General features: G+C 41.2%; 1 protein-coding gene across 2 annotated transcripts; it reads right to left on the reverse strand.

The window, feature by feature from the left end:
• Window positions 1–486: 486 nt before the first annotated feature.
• LOC110955197 (trichohyalin-like) lies at window positions 487–21,614 on the reverse strand. 2 transcript variants are annotated; one of them, XM_051948624.1, is made up of 10 exons: window positions 21,431–21,614; window positions 18,536–19,771; window positions 14,566–17,002; window positions 5,054–5,166; window positions 4,361–4,457; window positions 3,978–4,122; window positions 3,312–3,448; window positions 3,028–3,215; window positions 2,852–2,931; window positions 487–1,608 (listed from the first exon to the last, which is right to left on the reverse strand). In XM_051948624.1, exons 2-9 carry the CDS (start codon window positions 19,759–19,761, stop codon window positions 2,856–2,858), a joined length of 4,419 nt encoding a protein of 1,472 aa, XP_051804584.1. In that variant the 5' UTR covers window positions 19,762–19,771; window positions 21,431–21,614; the 3' UTR covers window positions 487–1,608; window positions 2,852–2,855. The 2 variants fall into 2 exon arrangements, with proteins under 2 accessions (XP_051804584.1, XP_022055785.2); XM_022200093.2 differs by lacking the exons at window positions 14,566–17,002; window positions 18,536–19,771; window positions 21,431–21,614 and adding an exon at window positions 9,660–10,935.
• Between the last annotated feature and the right edge of the window lie 456 nt (window positions 21,615–22,070).

Below are 22,070 nucleotides of genomic sequence, written 5' to 3' on the forward strand. Positions count from 1 at the left end.
TATTTCTGGCCACAGCAGCAAAAAGCCTGTTGATGCAGCAAGTCTGTCGCACCCATTGTGTCCATCACACTGCTTCTCAATAGGCTTGCCCTCTGTCCCTGGCACACTGGCAAACGCTGCCTAGCTCTGCCCATGCTGCCATCCTGACCATTATCCTATAGTGGGCACACGCACTGACTGCCAGCCAAGAGAATGAACAGAGATCAGTCTCACTCAGCACTATTGGCCCCACCCAGTTATCTTGCTCTCCACTCTCTAGTCTTCTACCTGTTTCTTTACCTTTCTATTTATCCACCATCCAAAAATTTGCATCCAAGTTTCTGCTTTCTTGTGTGCCAATTTAAAAAAATATATATATAATTCAGAATATTAATTACATTTAAGTTGACAAAAAAGTATGGCGGAAGCAGAAAAGATTGTAAAAACACAAATGTGAAACAAAAAATTTCTCCATGCTCCACTTTCAAAAACAAACACCCAACTTCATTTCATAGAAAAAAAGTTTTAATAAAATTCCCTCAATTTCCTCTTAACATACAGTATGTTGATCATAAATGATTACAGAATTCATGACAGTCATTTGTGCACATTAAAAAGACACATAAAAGAATCTGGAACAGATTACTGCATTTTTCTAGAATTAAAAAATGTACAAACCGAACATCTGGATTCCATTTTTACAACCCAAATATCTCATCTTGCTGTTGATTTTCCAACCAGCTAATGAGTGTATTAGTAAAATCAGGTAGTACTTATTTAAGTCCTGAGGAATCTTTTTTAAAGATAAACTAGACAAAAAAAAAATCATCTCTTGACATAATGGATTATTCTATTGCTCGAATGTATTGTATGGACGGTAATCTGTTATAATTTCTCTTAAAGTGCTTGAAGCTTTACTTGAGACGATTTGTGATTGGTTATAATATGTAAAAGACATTTGTACAATTTAAACTAAACACACATTTTTATACTCAGTATTTATGTACATATCTGCATGCTTATACATGTCTTTCTATACTTATGTGGACACATTTAAGTTTAAAACCACTGTGGGGGTTTTGGTTGTCTATTCAGGGTTCTTAGAGGGTTATCTTAAGGTCTAGGGTTTTACGAGATTTAAATCAGGGGTTAGATATTAAGTTGTGATGTATGAGAGTTAGAATAAGGAGCAAATGAATATTTTATATTAATGAGTGTCCTCACAAGTATATAAATACATGTGTATGAATGTAGATTCCCTGCTGAAGGCTTCCTGTCATCAGTCCTTGTCAATGTGTGACAGATACACTGAAACAATAAGACAGTCCATGGCTTTGCTCTGAAGTCCACTGGCATCCCACTGAGCCTCAATACAACAGCTGAAAAAACATGTACTTGGCATTGACACATCACAGTCTGGGCACACAGCCTTGGCACCATATTTCATTTACAAGCTGTAAAAAGTTCTTGATTGCCTCTGTGTTTAGCAGAAGCCTGAATTCTCAGCAAAGGTCCAAAATAAGGCACTCGAAGCGCAGAATGCAGCAATCACGTCAAGGTGTCTGTCAGCAGCAGGAGCAGCAGCAGAAGTGGACTGGTTCCGGCTGAACAGCAGCAGCACAGTGTCTCCTAAAGGCAACAAAAGATGAGCTCAAATGTAAGTTTCAACCCACATCTCATTCCTGTCATATATTTAGCTTTTATAGCATGACATTTGCTGGATATGTTTATAAGTAGTCTGCACTACTTTGAGTGCATTCCTTTTTAGCATGTGCCTAAAATTTTAGGAGCAAAATATGGCTGTGAGTTGCACTTTCACAGGCGAGTAAAAGTGCACCAAGCAGAGTAAAGTGCATTCTGGTACGCTGAAGGTGGAGAAAATGTTGCAGGGATAATGGCCTGCTTCCTGTTTTTGTCTTTGCTGTCACCAGCTGAAATTAAATAATCTGAATGTTCCTGACAGTAATGCCAGAAAATTTTACCCATTCATTTATGACACATGAAAATCTGTCCTTTTGAATAATGCCTCCACTTCTACAATATTACAGTAATGCATTGCAGAAGCCAAATGTCAAAACTTTCATGCTTAATGTTCACCTACTGCTCATTCTGTTCAGTCTGTTAATACTCTGCAAGCTCGCCTTAAAATATAATATCGACACAAAAAGAACAATGACGAGCTAAAAGTTTACAGTGATATTTTAAAAAGTTATATATAAACAAATATGGCATGTTTTACGCACTCATTTTTGCTATATGAAAAGCATTGTATTTTTGTCTGTATCTACCAATGGGCCATCATCATCAGAGCTGGCGTAATAAAATGGTAATTTCACTACACGAGAGACCTAATATTCTCTGCAATTAGGTGGATGAATTATGTGCTTGTATTGGCACTGACAATTGGCCAAAATGTGCTGGAAAATATCAGCATATCAGATGTTGGCAAAAATCTAATAGCATGTATCCCTATCAAGCAAAAATCTGCTCAAATAGAAGTCATCCAAAAGATGCTTTTTTGCATATAATGACCATATGGTTGATTTAAATGAGAAAAGACTTAAAATGTGTGTTTGGCAAAATCAGAAGAAAATGATAAAAAGGCCAAAAAAGAAAGAGAATGCATTAAAAAAAATTTATGTTATTAAAATGCAAATAAAGTGAGTGGAGTGATGTTGTTACACTGATTATGTGAAAACAGTATGATAGAGAAAAGCCCAAAACAATAAGTGTTTGATCTCCTGTTGACGTTTATTAGTAGGATTCTGACTGTCCATTATTTCAGCCGAAAAAATGTGTCCAGCAAGATACTTTATAAAATTTAATTATAATATGAGTGTCGCTGCTTTTTAAATAATATGAAATTACTCACCTGACTAAGAATCACCACCATGCTGACTCATACGCTTCTTAGACTTCAACTCTTTCAGCCAAGCGGGAGACGAGATGGCGCTAAACGACACATTGAGTCAATACGTCAGTAACGCTGGTGTGGTTCTCAGCATTTATACGATCCTGATAATATTTGCTGTCAGCCTCTGCTCTTACCCTCCGTCCTTGCCGCCTATGGGTGGCAGTACCCGTGCAGCCCCTGCGAGATGTGCAGCAGAGCGAGGAGAGCGCGAGAGCTGTGAGGGAGAGGGTGCTGCTTCCTCATTTGGAATTTCTTTCTCCTCTCTGGCCTTTTCTTCATGTGGTAAAGTTGCTCCTTCACTTGTTCGTTTCTTACGCCGAGCCTTAAACAGCGAGCATGTACATTTTACTTGCTGCCACTCATTTGCGTAATATTACCCACAATGAAGTTATGTAGGCTGAGTGCTGAGAGAGCTTACAAGTAAAGCTGCAGGGTTCACACCAGGAAACACAGGGACTCTGTGGGAAGCGGGAGGAAGAGAACTGACTGTCTTCGGTGGAGGCTGATCCTCCTCAGAATCAGACTCCCTTTGTTTCAAAGTTGCCTCCTTTGGGTCTAAAAACACAGAAGTGGCAGATCAGTCAAAACATGCAATAAATCAACATTGCCAGATGTCCTTTTAGGAGTGGAGGCGTGTGGTCAAGACATGGCTTTTATCATCGAACCTAAAAGAATCACTGATTAGCAGCTCTTCATATACACTACCGTTCAAAAGTTTGGGGTCACCCACGCTATTCCATGTTTTCCATAAAAACTCACCTCTATTCATGTGCTAACATAACTGCACAAAGGTTTTCTAATCATCAGTTAGCCTTTCAACGCCATTAGCTAACACAATGTAGCATTAGAACACAGGAGTGATGGTTGCTGGAAATGTTCCTCTGTACCTCTATGTACATATTTCATTAAAAATTATCTGTTTCCAGCTAGAATAGTCATTTAACACATTAACAATGTCTAGACTGTATTTCGGATTAATTCAATGTTATCTTCATTGGAAAAAAAAGCTTTTCTTTTAAAAGAAGTGATCCCAAACTTTTGAATGGTAGTGTAGATTAGATAACACTACAGACAGTGTTATAACCTGTGGAGTCATGAGCTCTCCAGTCGAGTCCTTCCGTCTGTGCCATCCCTGTGCGGACCGAGCGTGACGGACGCGATCGGATTCGCCTCTTACCCAGGTCTGCCCTGGATCTCTGTGCGCTGGTGTCAAGGAGAGGAGTGGAGTTCTGTGCAGAGACACACAAACTGAATCTAGCAAGCAATAAATCAAATACACCGCATTTACCTGTGTGTGTTAACACAGTGTCGCAATGTTAAAATGCAGATACAAGAACAGTGGTTTTCCCGGGCAAGTTTACATTAGCAAGTAACAAGCACATTGTGTGTTAACTTTATAGGAGATGACTCAGACATTAACTGTAATTATTTTAGAGGAGAAAAACTGAGAAACAAAAAGTGACCAACCTCAGGGAACGGAGCAAACTCTGGCTCTTTGTGCAAATCAGTGGTATCAACATCTTCAGGGGAGACGTCAGGGACTCGGTCAGGAACAAGCTTCGAACTGAATACAATGAAAGTTACTTAGAATCATGTGTCACAGGTGGAGTTCAGTTCAGCTTTTGGTTCAGTTAATTTTTTTGTGTTGTGTTCTGTTAACCACAAGGGGGCACAGGGAGCTCAAGTTTTGCAAATACTTAATGGCACATTTTACTGTGCAGCTGCACTTGGTTATACTTCCACAGGATTTATGTCTCTAAATTGCATGTTTTATTAAGTTGGATGATTTAGTTTGGCATCTGAACCACATATTTGGTCAACAAAAATTGCAGCAAGAAAAAGAAATTTACTACAGTTTTGCAAGCATGTGTTTTATTATTGGTTACACAGCATGCCTCACTGATAAAACGGCTAAATCTGGCCCTCCAACTCACACCCCCAGGCTACTTACTTTAGGACTTCAGTCTCAGATAGCTATAGGGCTTCTATTTTTCAGGTGTGCACAGTCTTAATCAAATCACTTCAGTCTGAAGCCACTCCTTCATCAGAATGACAAGATGACACTTAAACCTGTCCAGTCCCGTCTGCGAATATTAGAGTAGATGAGGCAAATGTTAAAGTTACAACAGGGTTTGTTCTGTAATGCAATCTCTTTCCTACCTGCCGGTTTCAGATGGTAGCTCACAGACTCTATCCTGCAGGTCTGGTTCACTGCTTATCAAAGCATCAGTGTCTTTGTGGTCATCAGTTATGGAGAAACTGTTAACTTGCACCTGTGAAGTGGACACCAAAGTTCATTTAAACTAGAAAAGAAAAAGAAAAACATGCAACAGAGTAAAATAAAATGAAGCTTTTTATATTTTCAGACATATTTGCTAAATCCAACCCCAATGTCTAAATCAAATCTATACTGTTTTGGATTAGGTGCTTTATCATGAAGGATATGTTTGCCTTTGATTTGCAAATCAGCATATTAGAACTTCATATTGTGGAGCTGAGACAGGGAGAAAATGGACTGTGTGCTGAGCCAAGATCACTAACTACAGAGGGAGAGAGGACGAAGGACCAGCCAAGCATGCGTCTTTTAATGAGCTGGTCACAGAGACTGGGCTGTCCTCAATAAACACCAGGAGCATGTGCATGCACGCACACACACCTATATGCCGACACACAGACACACCAAACACACTGTCGTTGTCACGCCCACATGCTGGAATGCATGGGTGCACACACACACACACACACACACACACACACACACACACACACACACACACAGTGCAACTTCCTCACAAACATTCCTTTAAGCTCACTTCACATTTTACCAAGAGGCACTTCCCAGTGTTGTGTTGCCTGATACTGTCACCTGGATACAACACAACACTCAAATAAACACTCGTGCCATCGTCTCATCTCCCATGGGCCCATTTATAACTCAAGACTCACAGAGCAGCTTCATTTGCACAATTCCTGTTATCTGGCAGCATCACAGCATGAATGAAAAGGCTACTAGTGATTTTCCTATAACCGCAGTCTGCGTTCAGATGCAGAGAAATAAACAAAGTTGGCCCTAATGGAGAGATAGTTGATACAATTCTACTGCCATTCCTCCTGAATCTGCACTACCTTTACCACAGAAATCGCCAGTTATGCTCAAATAGTTTTTATTGTTGTTTTTTTTTCACCACTTTAAAATCTAGTCCTATCCATTTTCTGCTATTTAAAATAGCTACAATTTCTACACTTACAATTTCATTTAGCAGATGCTTTTTCCAAAGTGACATACATCTGAGAGTAGATACAACACAAGCAAGGATCTAGTCAGGAGAAAACAACCTGGATAAGTGCCATGAAACAAGTTCAATAGGACCGTGGCGCCTTCTTGCAAATTCAAAAAGAAACTAAATTAATTTTAAAACTATTTCCTGTTTGGCAAAGATGCATTTTTGCAACAATCAATGAGACAATAGGCGAGTGCATCTCAGTATGATTTGCATAGTGACATGAAACAGATCTAAAGTCTGTGTTTTACAAACATCACTCTGCCACAAAAAATGACAACTTCTCTTCAAGTACACTGGAAAGAAAATGTTTTTGTCTTAAAGTAGTAAAGTATGTCTCTTGAATGCGGTAGAACAAGTTGAACACGTGAGATATATTAGATGTCAGCCAGCTATTCACACACTCAGCAAACACAGAGCAAAATTAGCAATGTTTAAGAGTTGTGTTTGTTGCAAACTGACAAATATATACAATAATCATTTTCCTATGATGCCTGTTTTGGTCTCTACCAACTCTTGAGACAAATTTACCCATCAGCAGCAACATTTAAATCCTATGTAGTGTAGTGAATAGCAATGATAATCTTGCTACAGTGGCACCTGTTAAAGGATGGGATTTTTTAGGTAGCAAGTGAACAGTCATTTCTTGAAGTAGATGTGTTGGAAGCATGTGAGTAACTTTGACAAGGGTAACATTTTGATTGCTACACAATTGGGTGAGAGCATCTCCAAAACACCAGGTCTTGTAGGAGTCCCGTTGTGCAGCGGATACCAAAAGTGGTCCACGGAAGGACAAGCAGCGAACCAGCAGCAGGTTCATGTGGGCCCAAAGCTCAATAATACACTTGGGAGGAAAGGCTGCCATGTGTGGTCACATCCCACACAGGAGCTAGTGTAGCAGAAACTGCTCAAAACCTTAATAGTATGACAGAAACCCAGATCAGAACAAAAGCAATGGAGGAAGGTGGCCTGGTCTTATGAATCACATGTTCTTTGACATCATGTGGACGGTAGAGCATGCATTATCTACCTGGAGAAGAGATGGCAGGGGGATGCACTACGGAAAGAAGGCAGGCCAACAAAGGCAGTGTGATGCTCTTGGATCCCTGCAGTTATGTAGATGCTAAGTTGATTCGTATCACCTAAATAAGCATTCTTGCAGACCACACATATTCCTTCATGGTAACAGCATCCCTGCTGACAGAAATCTCTTTTAGCAGGATCATGTATTGTGCCACACAGCAAAATTATTTAGGAATGATTTGAAGAACAGCACGAAGAGTTCAAGGTGCTGTCTAGGCCGCCCAAATTCCCAGCTTTCAATCCTATCTAGCATCTTTGGGATCTGCTGGATAACTCCATGGAGGCTCCACCTCGCAACTTCCAGGACTTAAAGAATCTGAAGCTAACATCTTGGTGCAGGACACCATCAGAGGTCTTGTAGAGTTCAGGCCTTGATGGGTCAGAACTGTAAAGGTGGAACACACCTGTAGACTTGGATTGGCTTAAATGTGGTGGTTGATAAATGTATTTATGTCTATAGCGGCCAAGCAGGCTTTTTTGTTTTGTTTTGTGTTTTTTTTTTAACTAAAATAGCTGTTGCAGCTCAAAACAAAGATGATGCAATGAGACTGGAAATAAAACTAAAACAATAAGCTTAAACTTGTTAAATCCTTTCTAAAACTGAAGAGAACTATTTCCTCTACCTGTATTTCCACTGTAGAAACCACAGTTTAAATAAAGTACCAGGGAGATGGTTTCAACCCCTCAAATGCTTGGGGGACAGTTCTTTATAAAACATGAAGAAAATTCACGATGGGACTTGCCAACTGGTCAAGTATTGTAGTGTTTCTCTCTGCATTTTACAACAACATTTTAAAAACAAGCCTGCTATGGCAAAAAAAAATGATTTAGTTTTTGTTCAGTGAGCTACAATGCAAAAACATAGTGCTACCAGAACCAGTGTGAATCGGAGGCACCGATCTATCTTGAAATTTTAATAACATTAGGATAACATCGTTTTGCGCTGTCACATGAAAAAACAACGTAGTAAAACAGTTGTCCCTTTATGATCAGCTGACTAATTTTCCTAATATTCACAGGACTTTAGACTGTGTTGGAAACACAAATAACAAAGATTTAAAGGAGCCTTTAGTTCAGTTTCTGGAAATACTGAACTAAAGGCTATGGGTGATTTGGGTGGAATCAAGGTTTTTGAGTAGCCTTTTTAACTTTTAGTGACTGTAAGTATAAAATACATGTTAGTGCTGCTTTAATCAAAACATGCACAGAGATTCATATAGACTGTGGAAACTCTATTGGAGCATGCATGCTTGCAGACTGCTTATTCTACTGGTAACAACTGAACATTTAAGGCAAGAACTTTTATACCAGCCTCGACATACCTACCATATAAGCTGAAAAGTAGACTTCTGTGTGTGCCAGGACAGTATGTGCTTGTAAAGGTGGAGGATGTGCTGTACAAGTTAGGACAGAGTCTGCTTCATTACAGTTTACCTGCATCAGATTTTTGTCCGTCAATGGAATGTGTTAGAGAGCTTGTTTACGCTTAAGTGGAGAGGAAAACATCCTAAAGGCGCCACAAGCACAACTAACCGAGACTGTATAAGTCTCTGATGCAGGATAGCTGTCAACAAAGCATCAGCTGAATCAGCATAGATTATTACATTAGGAGTGGAGATAGGCTACAGGTTCTTTTCTCCCTTTTGGCCTCTGAGTCTCCTGCACACCCACATGCATAGACACACACATTTACACTCGTGTGCAAGCTGCAGCCATAATGTGCACATTTCACAAATACAAAGACTATAATAGACTTTTCGTTGCTCAAATTTTTCAAATTTTCTGTAAAATGAAAGGCTATACTCTGATGTAATGGGCACTTATGTCATGAAATATAGTGGAAAAAATGCAAATAATGAGCATGAAGTGAGACAGCGAGTAGGTTGAGCATAAAGCAGAAGCACATTTTGTGGGCAGAGGCACAGAGCCAGTGTCGAACAAACCCGAATGTGTGTTATACTTTGTTATTTTCCTCTGCTTTATCTCTGACACACACCACAGACAGAGAGGGAAAGGGCATGCATGTACACTGATAAAACACTACATTCAGACAACTTTATCAGATAACTCCGCCCTTCCTGAAACAAACTGCCACTGTCAGCTGCACTCCCTATTTAGATTTGCATACTTATCTGCTAACACATGTGGAAGTGTTGGACTAGGAAATTAGATGCATGGAATCCAAGGAGTTTTGCAGCAAACCAGTTAAAAATGCCTCAGTTGGGTGTTACTTTGAAGAGCCCAGGCCTCAAAAGCTGCTATGTTCATTCATCATTGTATCGCACATAAACGCAAACAGACTGTCAATGCAGCGTCTGTCTAATAATTAGATTTGACCTGAGTATGTGGAGTGCAGAACATTTCACAGTATTTAGTTGTCGTATGCTAATATCTGTTCTTACAGAGCAGGTTTCCGTGGTTCTCCTCTGCACAGTCTGCCGACTCCTCACGGAGAAGCGACGCAGAGATCTCCTGCTTCGTCTGGCGAAGCTACGCAGCGGTGACATGGCTCTCTGAAATCGTCCTCCTCCACTTTCTTCCTCTTCTTCTTGATCATCCTCTTCCTCGTCCTGCTTCTCCTCCGAGGGGCCCCACACCAGCTCCAGAGCCCCATGCAAGGACCGTCGCACGCTGCCCACCCAACCTGCCACCTGCAGCTGGGCGGCCGACAGTTTCCCTCCCAAGTACTGCATGGTTGAAAAGCTCACACAGCTGCTCGTCCTGACGCTCGGGTCACCATGGGAACTGGGTCACCGGAGAAACTGAGGTTCAGCTTTGTTAGAGATGAAGGGATTTTGTGGGTGAGTCACAAAGCTGGGTCTGTCATCTGCCGTTTGGTCATCATTTTAGGCCAGCAGAAGTTACAGGCAGCACAGATGAAAGGGTTCTGATGTCATACAAAACAAGATATAGTCCATCTTTCATTTGGGCAGGATCCTTCTTCTTTCGACATATTTTTATGGTTCAGCTCACACAAACTTCCTGGAACAGTCAATTATTTGCTCTCAGTAAAGAAGCAAATAGTCCGGCCGGCCATGTGTTTGCACTGTGACGGCACTATTCCACTGCAGCATGAACTACGATGGACGTGACATCCCAAACAGCAGCATCCCAAAGACAGGTCTTATCATCATCGCATTATCATTCATTTAAATGGGCAGAAGTCTGCATCAAAAACTCCTCTTCATTCCAACTTTGGAACCAAGACAAGACTGATGAAGTTTAAATTTGAAGATTTACCTCTTCATGCAGCCTCTTTCTCTCTTTGGCTAAAGCTTGTTCTGCCACAGTCAAGCTTGTTTGCTTGCTTGCTACATCCCAGTTTACAAGAAGAGGGGGGAAAAAAAACAGCATGGGAAATATCTGCCACTCCAAACATCCAATGCCAAAGTACAAGAAGGCAGATCACCCCTTTATCTCCTGTCGACCTGAGTGGTTTCAAAGCACGTCAAAACAAAGCGAAGGTCTGTGCTCGGATGTGGAAAATCCCGAGGGAAGGAAGGAAGGTGCGGCAGGCTGGGCCAAGGTGCTTTCTGTACCTCCCTCCACTGCTCTCTTCCCGTAGGTAAATGCAGCCAGTGAATGAACCAGGTCTTTGTGAGGCGAGAGAGGCAGAGGGAACAGAAAACAGGAAGACTTGTGGATGGCTGAGAGAACATTGGAGCAACTGGGATGACTGGATGAAAGAATGGACAGCAGACATGTGAACTTTCTTGTCTGTGGACTAGCCCATCCTCTTTTGTGTGCATGTGTGCTGGAAAGAGTGTGTGTGTGTGTGTGTGTGTGTGTGTGTGTGTGTGTGTGTGTGTGTGTGTGTGTGTGTGTGTGTGTGTGTGTGTGTGTGTGTGTGTGTGGGTGGGTGGGTGGGTGGGTGGGAGGGGGGGGGGCGGTGATGGGCTCATTCTCTGAAAACAGGGTGGACAGATTCAGAGAGAGAAAATGAGAGCAGATAGGGGCACCATGTATGGTCATTCTGACATGCTGGAGATCCAAATGAGGCCATGCTGACCACATAACACCAAGAGGGCCTTCCTTACTAGAAGATCCATCCATCTGTCTGTCTTTAAGTCAGTAGTCTGAATGAGGGGGCACGGTCGGCTGCAGACCTTGTGTTTGCTCAGTAAACATATTCTTCCCTCTGCCCTGTCAAAATGTAAAGCTTCTCTCTGCCACTCTGCTGGTTTTCTTGCAACATGGGAACAAAACATTTCATTCATAAAACTCTGCTGCTTAGAGTAAATGTGATCTTATCATGGGAGTGTAAGGTGCTTCTGCATGAGATAAACTTGATGGTTTCTGTGGTGTCGAATAAGGAAGTGTGAGTTCTAAGAGCAGCAGCGCCACCCAGAGGAGAAGATAAGGATTAGCTCTCACAGACGAGACAAACAAAGCAACAAAGTCTTTACAGCACACATATAATTTTGTACAGCGCCTCCTCAAAGTACATTTCTAGGTTTTATCTGTTGTGGTTTGTTTGTTAAGGCACATATACAGCAGACAGAGACATAATATCACTAAAAACAACCTTGTTGCATGCCCAAACAAGTGGTTTATTTTATATTTTAGGATGCAATCTTCACTTTGGTATGCTATCTATTACACACCATAAGGCTAACAAAGCTCAGGCCACGAAAAATTAAACATAGCTGACTATTATACTCCACCCAGCTGATTGGCACAACACTGTGTAGTGGTGACATGTATTTGTGGATCCACCCAGTTGTTAGTTCAGACACGGTTTGTTGACTGCATCAGAACTTCAATGGGTTGCAAATTCTCTCAATCAGAAAATACACTGTAAGTTTCTTGTATTTTATAATATGAGATAATCTGCACTGCTTTAATAATTAATAGTCAGAGTCTTCAGCATTCAGTAGGTCTCCAGCTTCATGCTAAACTACTGACACCCCAGCTTTAGACTTAGAATAAAACAAATATTGATGGCAAATTACATAAAGATGGTTGAACATAAAACAGCCTAACATGATGAGCCTTTTGTTTTAAGTTATACAATGCATATATATCGTTAAATCGTTAAAATAAACTATTATTTATCGTTTATTTCAAATAATCTCAATATAGTACATTATTTTTAAACCAACTGAGACGCTAATAATGGGGGAAAAAAACAGACATGAAGGTTTTGACAAAGATGCACAGAGAAAATATTCACTTGCTTTCATGCTGAAAGTTAGATTAGAAGATCAATTCAACTGTCATGCCAAATACGAATCTTCTGCCATCTTCCAGCACTCTCTGTCCAAACAAGATATAGCTTGTTATTTGCTGAACTGTTATGGTGCTGGTTTGTGGTGTAGTTTGTTGTGAACATAATCGGGCTTCCTCATTTGTTGCTGATTCAGCAATCATGTCAAATTTCTTTTCGTACTCTCTGCTAAACAGTAAATAAACATTTTACTGAAAAAGATGAACTATCCCTCTGGAAAGCTGACAAATCAGAGTACTTCATAACACTTCGTTTTACTATCACCGAGTCGCAGTTATCGATGTGCAAAATTGTTTACAATGTACTACTAGAACAAGAGATGTTAAAAGAAATGATATGACAAAATCTGTGATGGTCAAGTCTCGTGGTATATCATCATATGACCCAGCCATAATACTAGAAACCTGTCTACACATGCCTCAGAGACAGACTTTGATTCCAACATTTTAGCAAAACCTCTTTCAAATCACAATCTTCTTAACATGTGGAAGCTCAAAGCCACACTGCCGCATTCTCGGGATACATCACATTCACATGCTGCATTTAACAGTTCTGCTGATGGAGCCTTAGCAGGTGACTTTATGTTCAAGTAGTTCACTACAGTGTTGGAAAATTCAAGGTGACGACACGACATCAAATCCAAAACATATCAGGCAAAACTTGCTGACGTGGCTTTGCGATACATTGCACAACCAGAAGCACTTGTGAGGTAACATTTCAGTATGGAAAGCCTCACCATTAGCAGTTAGACATGACCCATTCAAGGTGAAAATGTGAAATAATCCATCTCTCCTTTACATGTAATACCAAGTCTTCTTCTTTGGCATTGCTTTTTAGATTGATTTAAAATCATTTTCTTCACCCTCATTATAATCAAAACTACTGCATCATGTCGACTTGTTTTTTGTCACCAAAAAAGTAGCCGGGTGCCTACTTTCTGACACCGTTTGAGATAAATGCCACCACATTTTTTTCCATTTTCACAATTCCATACTTTTTCAGAGTCACTTCCAGATGTCTTGATATTTTTTTAAGCTCATATCTCACATTTAAGTACAACAGTCAAAATGTTTATTATGTAAATTAATGGTTTTACAATTCAACTTTTGTTGCCAAATAACTTCCAGAATATCGTATCTCTAAGTACTGCAACAAGCAACACCAACGACATCTCTGCCCTAAGAATTATTAATAGCACTTCAATGCTAAATCATTTCAAAAGTGTAGTCTTGTTTATTTACTGCCCATGGAAATGGTGACAAATGTAGCCATAAATGTGTGTTTTCTGACGCAGAAAAGATTGTAAGTTTACTTCTCTGAAAACTACATCAGTGCTACTAAAGAAACTTAACAAATGTTCAGAAAAACAGAGCATTTGGTTATCTGTGATGCAATGGATGTATGCAATTCCAAATGATTTGTTGTTCAATGTCTAGATTTGGTCCAGTTCAAAGGTGAACTTGTCGGCTGTTTGCTCAAAATGAGGTGAAAAACATTCCACTTGAATGACTCATATATAGTTAGAAATTCAGAATTTTACATTTTCCAATAAAAAATAACAGGGAAAATAGCCTGGACACAAACATCTTACTGTAATATTTAGGAGTTTGAGAGGCAAACACTCTCCTTACTTTTAAGATTAAGCTTAAAACTTTTTAATAAAGATTAAAGTTATTTCCTCATACTTATCCAAGCCTGGAAATGACTAAAATCAAAATCCATGCTTTTCTAAACTGCATACAAACCATGTGAGTAATAAAGTACACATGAACACATACCATGCACACAGTCACAAGTTCTTAAGCTGTGACTTAATCATGCAGAAGCAAGTAGGACAGGATATTTTCCTTGTGTTACAGGAATGGCAATGTGTTGGGGCAGGTGAGGTGTGTGTGCTGCCAGGCTGGTGTGATTCAGCGGTGAAATTAATACATTTACATGTACACTCCTGCCTCTGTTCCTAACCTCACCCTTTCTGCATAATTGAACAATTAACCTGTTCATGTAACCACGGCGACGATCGGAAAAGAAAACTTCGTAGAAAACTAAGTATGACAGCAAATACAAGTCAAGCCTTTTACCTCCTGCTGGTGGTCTTCTTCCTCCCTCTCCGTCTCCTCCTCTTCTTCCTCCTCCACAGAGATGAGCTCTTCCTCCTCTGGCTTCTCTTTCTCCTCCTCAGCTTCCACCTCTTCCTCCTCTGGTCTCTGCTTCACCTCCTCCACCTCCGCCTGTTCTTCCTCTGCCTCCTCCTGAGTCGGTGTGGGTTCGGGGCTGTCTGGTTTGTCCACCTGCTCTGATATGTTGTATTCCTGAGATGTGACATTATCCTCTTCCTCCTCCTCCTCTTCCTCCTCCTCCTCTTCCTCCTCCTCCTCCTCTTCATCCATGAGATCAACTGCCCATCTATAGGTAGTAGTTTCTGGTTTCGCCTCAAAGGCCCTTTTCCTCGGTTTGACTGAAAAATCATCAAAGTCCACATCGATTTGAGGCTTTTTCACTGAGAAGTCATCATAAACAACATCTAGGACACTCTCTGAAGGCTCATAGAATTTTGTTGAGGGGGACTGCGGTGCTTCTGACTTCTGAACCAAATCATCATCAAAACTGATTAAACTTTGCTCTTCTTTGTTTGCTGCCAACTCTTGCTCCCTGCTGGCCAACTCAGGTTCTTCTCTTCTTCTCTCCTCCTCTACTCTAAGCTGTTCTTTGAGTTCATCTGCTTGCTTTCTTTCCAGTTCCTCTCGCATCCTCCTCTCCAGCTCCTCCACTCTTTCTTTTTCTATTTGCCTCATTCTCTCCATCTCTTCCTCTTGTTCCTGCAGCTCTCTTCTTTTTCTCTCTTCTTCCTCCTGTCTCTGTCTTTCCCTCGCTCTCTCCTCCTCTTTCTGTTTTTCCATTTGCCTCATTCTCTCCATCTCTTCCTCTTGTTCCTGCTGCATTTTCCTCTCAAGCTCCCGTCTTTTTCTGTCCTCTTCCTCCTGTCTCTGTCTTTCCCTCATCCTCTCCTCTTCTTCCAGCCTCCATCGCTTCTCCCTTTCCACCGCCTCCTCTCTTAATCTTTCTTTCTCCCTCTCCTCTTTCTGTCTTTCCCTCGCTCTCTCCTCCTCTTTCTGTTTTTCCATTTGCCTCATTCTCTCCATCTCTTCCTCTTGTTCCTGCTGCATTTTCCTCTCAAGCTCCCTTCTTTTTCTCTCTTCTTCCTCCTGTCTCTGTCTTTCCCTCGCTCTCTCCTCCTCTTTCTGTTTTTCCACTTGCCTCATTCTCTCCATTTCTTCCTCCTGTTCCTGCTGCATTTTCCTCTCAAGCTCCCTTCTTTTTCTGTCCTCTTCCTCCTGTCTCTGCCTTTCCCTCATCCTCTCCTCCTCTTTCTCTCTCTCCTTACTTCTTTCATCTCCATTCAACCTCTCTGTCTTCTTCAGCCATTCTTTCTCCCACTCCTCCTCTCTTTGTTTCTCTAGATTCATTTCCTCCTCCATCAGTTTCCTCTCCAATCTGTACTCTTCTTGTTTGTGAATCAGTCTCTCCTCCTCTTCTCTTAGCCTCTGTCTTTCTCTTTCCTCCCTCAATCTCTCCTCTTTCCTCTTCTCTTCCTTCAGTCTCTCTTTTTCCTTCTCTTCCTGCTCTTGTTTAAGTCTTTCTTCCTCCTGCTTTGCCCTCTCTCTTTCCTCCTCTCTCTGTCTCTGTAACATCGCCGCCATCTGCTTTTCCCTTTCCATCTGTTCTTCTCTCATTCTCTTCTTTTCTCTTTCCTCTTCTTCTAACCGTTCTCTCTCCCATTCCTCCTTTCTCCGTTTCTCCATCTCCTCCTGCAACAGCGCCTCCCTTTGTTTCTCCTCTTCCCTCTGTCTCACTTTTTCTTTCTCCCTCTCTTCTTCTTCCCGTTTCTGCTCTTCTTCTAACTGAAGCTTTGCCTGCTCATGCTCTTCTGCTCTTCGCCTTTTCTCAAATTCCAGATGTTTCAATCTTTCCTCTTCTTCTTCTTTTTGGATCTCATCATCCTTCCTCTGAAGAATTCCGGCTCTTTTATAGACAGGCACTGAAACGGGGACTTCCTCATCAATTTCATCCCCCTGAGCCTCTTCTTCTTCTTCTGAACTGGATTCAGACGCTGAGCCCAGGATGAGTGGAGGCCCGCCATCATCTCTCTCCACGATACCAAAGTGAACAGAGCGACGTTTGACGTTGTTCCTCTTTAGTGCAGGTTCGCCGCTTTCACTTGCTGCTGAGTCACCCTCATCGTTGGCAGTGTTGGTCGTAGATGGGATACAACTTCGTGGCTGGACATCACCTTCTGGTGATTTGCTTTGCTCTTTTGGTGTCTCTGTTGTGCTTTCCAGTGATTTATCTTCACTCGGAGTGTCTTTTGATATTTCCAGTGGGGTCTCTGTTGGTTGTTCAGCAGGTGACACCTTTGAAATCGGATCCACAGGCTGAGAAGCTGATGTCTCTGCTGCAGGACGTTCAGTTGGGATTTTTGGGGTTTCCTGTGCTGTTGGAGCAGCTGCAGGCTCAGAGCTGCAGAAGAGATATCAATCATTCATTGTGAAAAACAAGAGTTTAATGATGATGCTTGCTTTAAAAAATGTTTACAGATTCATTGCAGTGCTTAGGCATGTCTCAACACACCCAAGCAAATCTGATCACAGAGTGTTAAGAGTTTGACAGCTTGTATCGGGAGATGGATACCAGCCTGTTTGCACGACTTAATACAAAGCAACAGCCTGCAGTTAATGCTAGCATAGCTTAGCACAAAGGCTGAATGTGGGGGGAAACACCTAGCAGAGCAGCACCTTGGAAGCTTCACTGAGCAACACTTCATATCTTTGTGACATAAATGTAATGCAGACCAGCTACAAGTTTACAAAGAGTTATGTTCAAAAAATATTTTCTCATCAGATTAATGACTTCTTGGAGTCTCCAGTAATATTCCAGCACATAACATATCATCATTTGCAGCATACAGACATAAACATGAATCAATCTGATCCACGAGCCAGAAAGAAAATAAATTAAACAAATATGCTTAATTATTTCTTTAAAAGGTCAGTTTTCTATCCAATTAGCATTTTTTTAAAAAAACGATCTCTTTAGTAAATAGTCATTTGGATGTTTTAACTTCATTTACACACAGTTAACAGTTTTCATACTTGACCTTGTATCTTCAGTACACACAGTAGTAGGTCCAATGAAAACGACTGACAGTGAAAACTTTCTCCAAAACAGCAAAGACGCTGATTTTCTCAAAGATACATTGCTGTTAAACTGTCAACACTGTGACTAGTTGGAATAGCAGCAGAAATCTAGCAGTTTAACATCTGAATGTCATCCAAACTTCCTGCAAGTGAGGCAACAGAAAGACATAGGTGAATTGATCCTTCATTTTTCTGTGCGTGCACTCGTGCAGTAACTTGTACATCTAATCTCTATATTCACACATTCGTCGGTGGCCTAGTTTGCGCTCTTATCTAACCTCAGTTATTTAAGGACAGAAATCTGGCCACAATATTGATATAACAAGCAGCAATGTTCATTTACCACACCCATGCTGTCCAGATACATCAAACATGAAAGGAAAAAAGATGATGCTTGAAACTTTCCTGCCTCAACAGCTCTAGACTTGCACTCTTCACAACAGAAACTGGAAGCTGCCACACAAAACATTACAAGAATCTTCTTTTCTGCAAACATGGTGTCCCAAATGGCAATTGCAACCTAGAAATCCTAAAGACACTTGGGTTCAAATAATATATGTCTGATTATATTTTCAAATCCCAGCTCCAGTTAAGAAAAAAATTAGCACGCCTGTACAAAAATATATGAGAGGAAAGAACACATAATCTAAATTCACATTAAAGGATTGGTAAAAACAACATTAAACACACACAAAGATTGGTCAAAAATGAATAGAAAAGAAAAATCGCCTATATCAGCCAATCACAATATGCTACAACTTTAAATAAATCTCTTGCTTCATTGCACTTGCAAGTTAATGCTCCTCTCTTTTGATTCATGTCTGGTCTTATCACCAAACACAACAGATGAACTCACCTCTTGGAGCGAGTTCGGGGTGCAACCTGAGGCTTCTTCTCTGTCTTTGGGCCCTCAGAACTTGATTCTACGGCCCAGTTTTTGATTCGTTCCTTCACACCTCCTGCACCGTTTATTATTTCTGGCTCCTCTCTCTTCGTCATGACCTCCGGCCTCGAAGACGAGTCAAACAGAAGACTGATTCTGCGTTTTATACTTTCTCCTCCATGGTATTCCTCTGTTTTTTCTGCGTCATCACTCTCTCTGTTTACCGGCTCTGGTGTTGCCTTGCTCGGCTCTGGTTGTGACTTTTTTGACTGATCTTTGGTGTTGCTTGTAGAGATGGCTTTAGTAGGTTGAGGGGGCAGAGACAGACCACCTAATTCAAACTTTGAGGTAAGCTCCATGGAGAGACGTTTCCTCGTGCTGCCCTTTCGAAATACTGGGCTGGCTGCGGAGGAACCATCACTGCCTGACTCCTCAACCTTCTGGACAACAGATAATTGAGTTTCTTCTTTATGTTTTCCATCTTTCTGCTCTGAGCGAGTTGCAATATCTGCAGATGCTTCGTGGTTCGTTTGGACGCCGTCTGTCTGGACTGGCTGAGATTTGGTTGCCTGCTTGGGTGGAGTGATTTGTGGAACTGGATCAGATTTTTCTGCACTAGAATCAAGAGTACCATCTTTGTGGAGGCCTGCTTCACTTGTTTTGTTTGTTTCTGGTTGAGTTTTGATGGGCACACTTACAGAGCTTGGTTTGGGTTCTGAGGTGGAAGCTGATTTAGCTACAATATCTAGAGATTCTTTGTGGTTCGCTTGGATGACATCGTCTTTCTGGATTGGCTCAGATTTGGGAGTCTCCTTGGATGGAGTGGTTTGTGAGACTGGATCAGATTTTTGAGTGCCCTCTTCATGGAGGCTTGCTTCATTTGTTTTGGTTGTTTCTGGTCGAGTTTTGGTCGGAACGCTTACAGAGCTTGGTTTGGGGAGTGAGGTGGAAGCTGGTTGAGGCGGTTTTTGAGCAGGGCTGGTCAAAGTTGGTTTGGGGACACCTGTGGCCTCTAATTTTCCTGTCTGGTCCGGTTTTGACTTCGACACAGCGGGGACTGTCTTTGGAGCATGAATGGAGCGAATGGCGGTGTTCTTCTGCAGAGAGAAGGGCTTGGGAGTGAGCCGAGGTTTGGGGGCCAGACCTGGCTTGGGTTTTGAGGCGCCTCCAGTCTGAGAAGCCTGAACGGTGCCCTCCATAGGTGAGTCGCTGAAAGAAAAGAGCAGAGAAGAAGAAGACCTGTTTAAATACAACAAGACACATATTTACATTAGTAAAACATTATCACTCTCAGCTGGGACTAAGCCAGTTGGTTACGTTGTCACAAGGAAGACTGGACAAGTCTGGTTAGTCGAGATTTTTTAAAAGTGCATTACTACGGCAAGGGTGAAGAGAAAGTACTCAATGACACTGAATAAACAACAGAAACTCCAAAAGGTCTTCCTGCTAGTCTCAGTTTCTTTACTCAAGGCAATATTAAGAAGATTAATGTGATACAGATAAGTCTGCATGATAACATTTACAGATGTGAAGGGTTCTATCGTTAGAAAAACCAAAACCGACAGTGGAAGTGAGCTGCCCTTCAGTGCTGTCACTTCACACTGCACTTAGGAGGAAAAACTGCTCAAATAGGACTGAAAACAGGCAGGTGGGAGGCTTTGTCAGAGACGGGCCTGATGAGTCATCACACGTACCTGCAACACGATCTACAGAAATGACAAAGTCTCACCAGATCTCCCCCCGAACCGAAACCACTGAAGTATAAACAAACTACAACCATCTTGAAACTGTCATAAGATCAACCTGGGCCTATAAAAATGTCTTTCACCAAAAGAAGAGCCAATTTGTAAACCATGTGAAAAAAAGTAACAGTTGTGTTTCCTAATCGGACACACTGAATACCACAGGCATTGTACGCGGCATGTATCTCGTTTGGCCTGTAAGAGTTTTGCCCAAACCGGTAACTCCACGCCCAGCAGACTGATACTGTGCTACACTCATAGCATCAGCACTGTCATGTTATCAATCTGCAGCTGGCTTGCATGGACTGTTTTGATTCCAAACAACAGTCAGTATGCACATTTACTTTCCTTTTTTTTTTTTTTTTTTTTTACTTTTTTGCATGTTGTTGTTATTTTACTACATTGCTTAAACACACATCAGCCCTGGGCGTGCATGAAATTGTGTAATGGGATCAAAGCTGTGCACACCTCCCAGTGAGGTTAAATGATGTGTCCTGGTTGTTCCATCCTCTAAATTCCTAAGAAACAAACACTGTCCCGCGGATAAAGCTGCAGCAGATGGACAAGGATTGCTTGTTTAATGGATTTCATGGGTGGCAGGAGTCAGTGAGAATCATTTTTGTGTGTGTGTGTGTGTGCAGTAGCACTTTGCTTGCAGGCTTCTCTTTATCTTTGTTTGCTTTTAGAGCCTGTTTCCCTGCCAAGGCTAGCGTTACACTGGCTGCCTTTCGATTTGGATGTTTAGGTTTTGGTCATTTAGTTCTCCTGCTTTGAGTGATGCTGCGAGACAAGCCCTTAGTTTGGGTAATTATGTCTCAAACGACCAAACATCGCGATAAAAATGACATTAGACAGTTGAATGAACATTTTTCTATCTGTATGTTTCATTTCGTTTTGTTAATAAGTTACTAACAAACGCGTCAACAATGAACTCCAAGTCGTTGAACCAGCCTCTGAAAGTGGACAAAGGAGGATAAATTAATATAACTTTTCGTGTGAACCAAACTGGAGACGTTGTATGCGGATATTCGGGCTTACAACACAGTAATACGGAGTGTGCACCTGCTGCGAAACTTCACATTTCCCATCATTACCAAATCAACGTGTACAAAGTTTGTTTTTCTACCTTTCGTCTTCACGCAGTCATACAGGTGGAGGGAGGATGGAAGCGGGAAGAAGTTCCGAAAGAAAAACTGCTCCACAGCTTTCCGTGATCGCCTCGCCTGCTGAGCTGTTGTCAGACTGTTTCTTTTAAGTCATTCACACCAACAAGACGTCAGGCTGCTCCTGAGCCCAGCAGACACTCCCTCCGCCCGCCTAAAGACGCACAAACAAACACAAGGGAAGACGTCCAATCCTGTCAAAATAAAGCAACACATGCAGAAATACTCAGCATGTTATCAAATTATGCTTACAGGTATGTAAATGTAAACTAAAAACTAAATATATAAAAACAAAAATCAATCAATGAATAAAAACCAAGACAAGATAATTAAAACATAGAAATTAAACAAATTCAAATAGAAATAAATAAATGGAGCTTGAAGTCAGTCTGTAAAGTGTTCAAAAGTGATATTAAAGATAACTGCAGTATTTGGTTCACTGTTTTGCAGCAAAAATGTCTTTCGCCAACCATATAGCATTTATAAATAAAATATAGTTAATGCAATTTGTAGAAAACATCTTACACGCAGCGGTTTTTCAAAGTATTTTACAAGCAAAGGGAAGAAAACTAAACTTGAAAAATATAAAATACTCAATACTGC

This window comes from Acanthochromis polyacanthus, chromosome 5 (assembly GCF_021347895.1).
Source record: "Acanthochromis polyacanthus isolate Apoly-LR-REF ecotype Palm Island chromosome 5, KAUST_Apoly_ChrSc, whole genome shotgun sequence".
NCBI lineage: Eukaryota > Metazoa > Chordata > Actinopteri > Pomacentridae > Acanthochromis > Acanthochromis polyacanthus.

Bases quoted from the DNA above. Each gene is read 5' to 3' on its own strand.
- LOC110955197 (XM_051948624.1), bottom strand. From the start codon at position 19,761: ATGGAGGGCACCGTTCAGGCTTCTCAGACTGGAGGCGCCTCAAAACCC. The intron at 17,003-18,535 runs GTGAGTTCATCT...TCTCTTCTGCAG, and splicing joins CCCCGAACTCGCTCCAAGAG to CTCTGAGCCTGCAGCTGCTC. The intron at 4,458-5,053 runs GTAGGAAAGAGA...CATTGTATTCAG, and splicing joins CTACCATCTGAAACCGGCAG to TTCGAAGCTTGTTCCTGACC.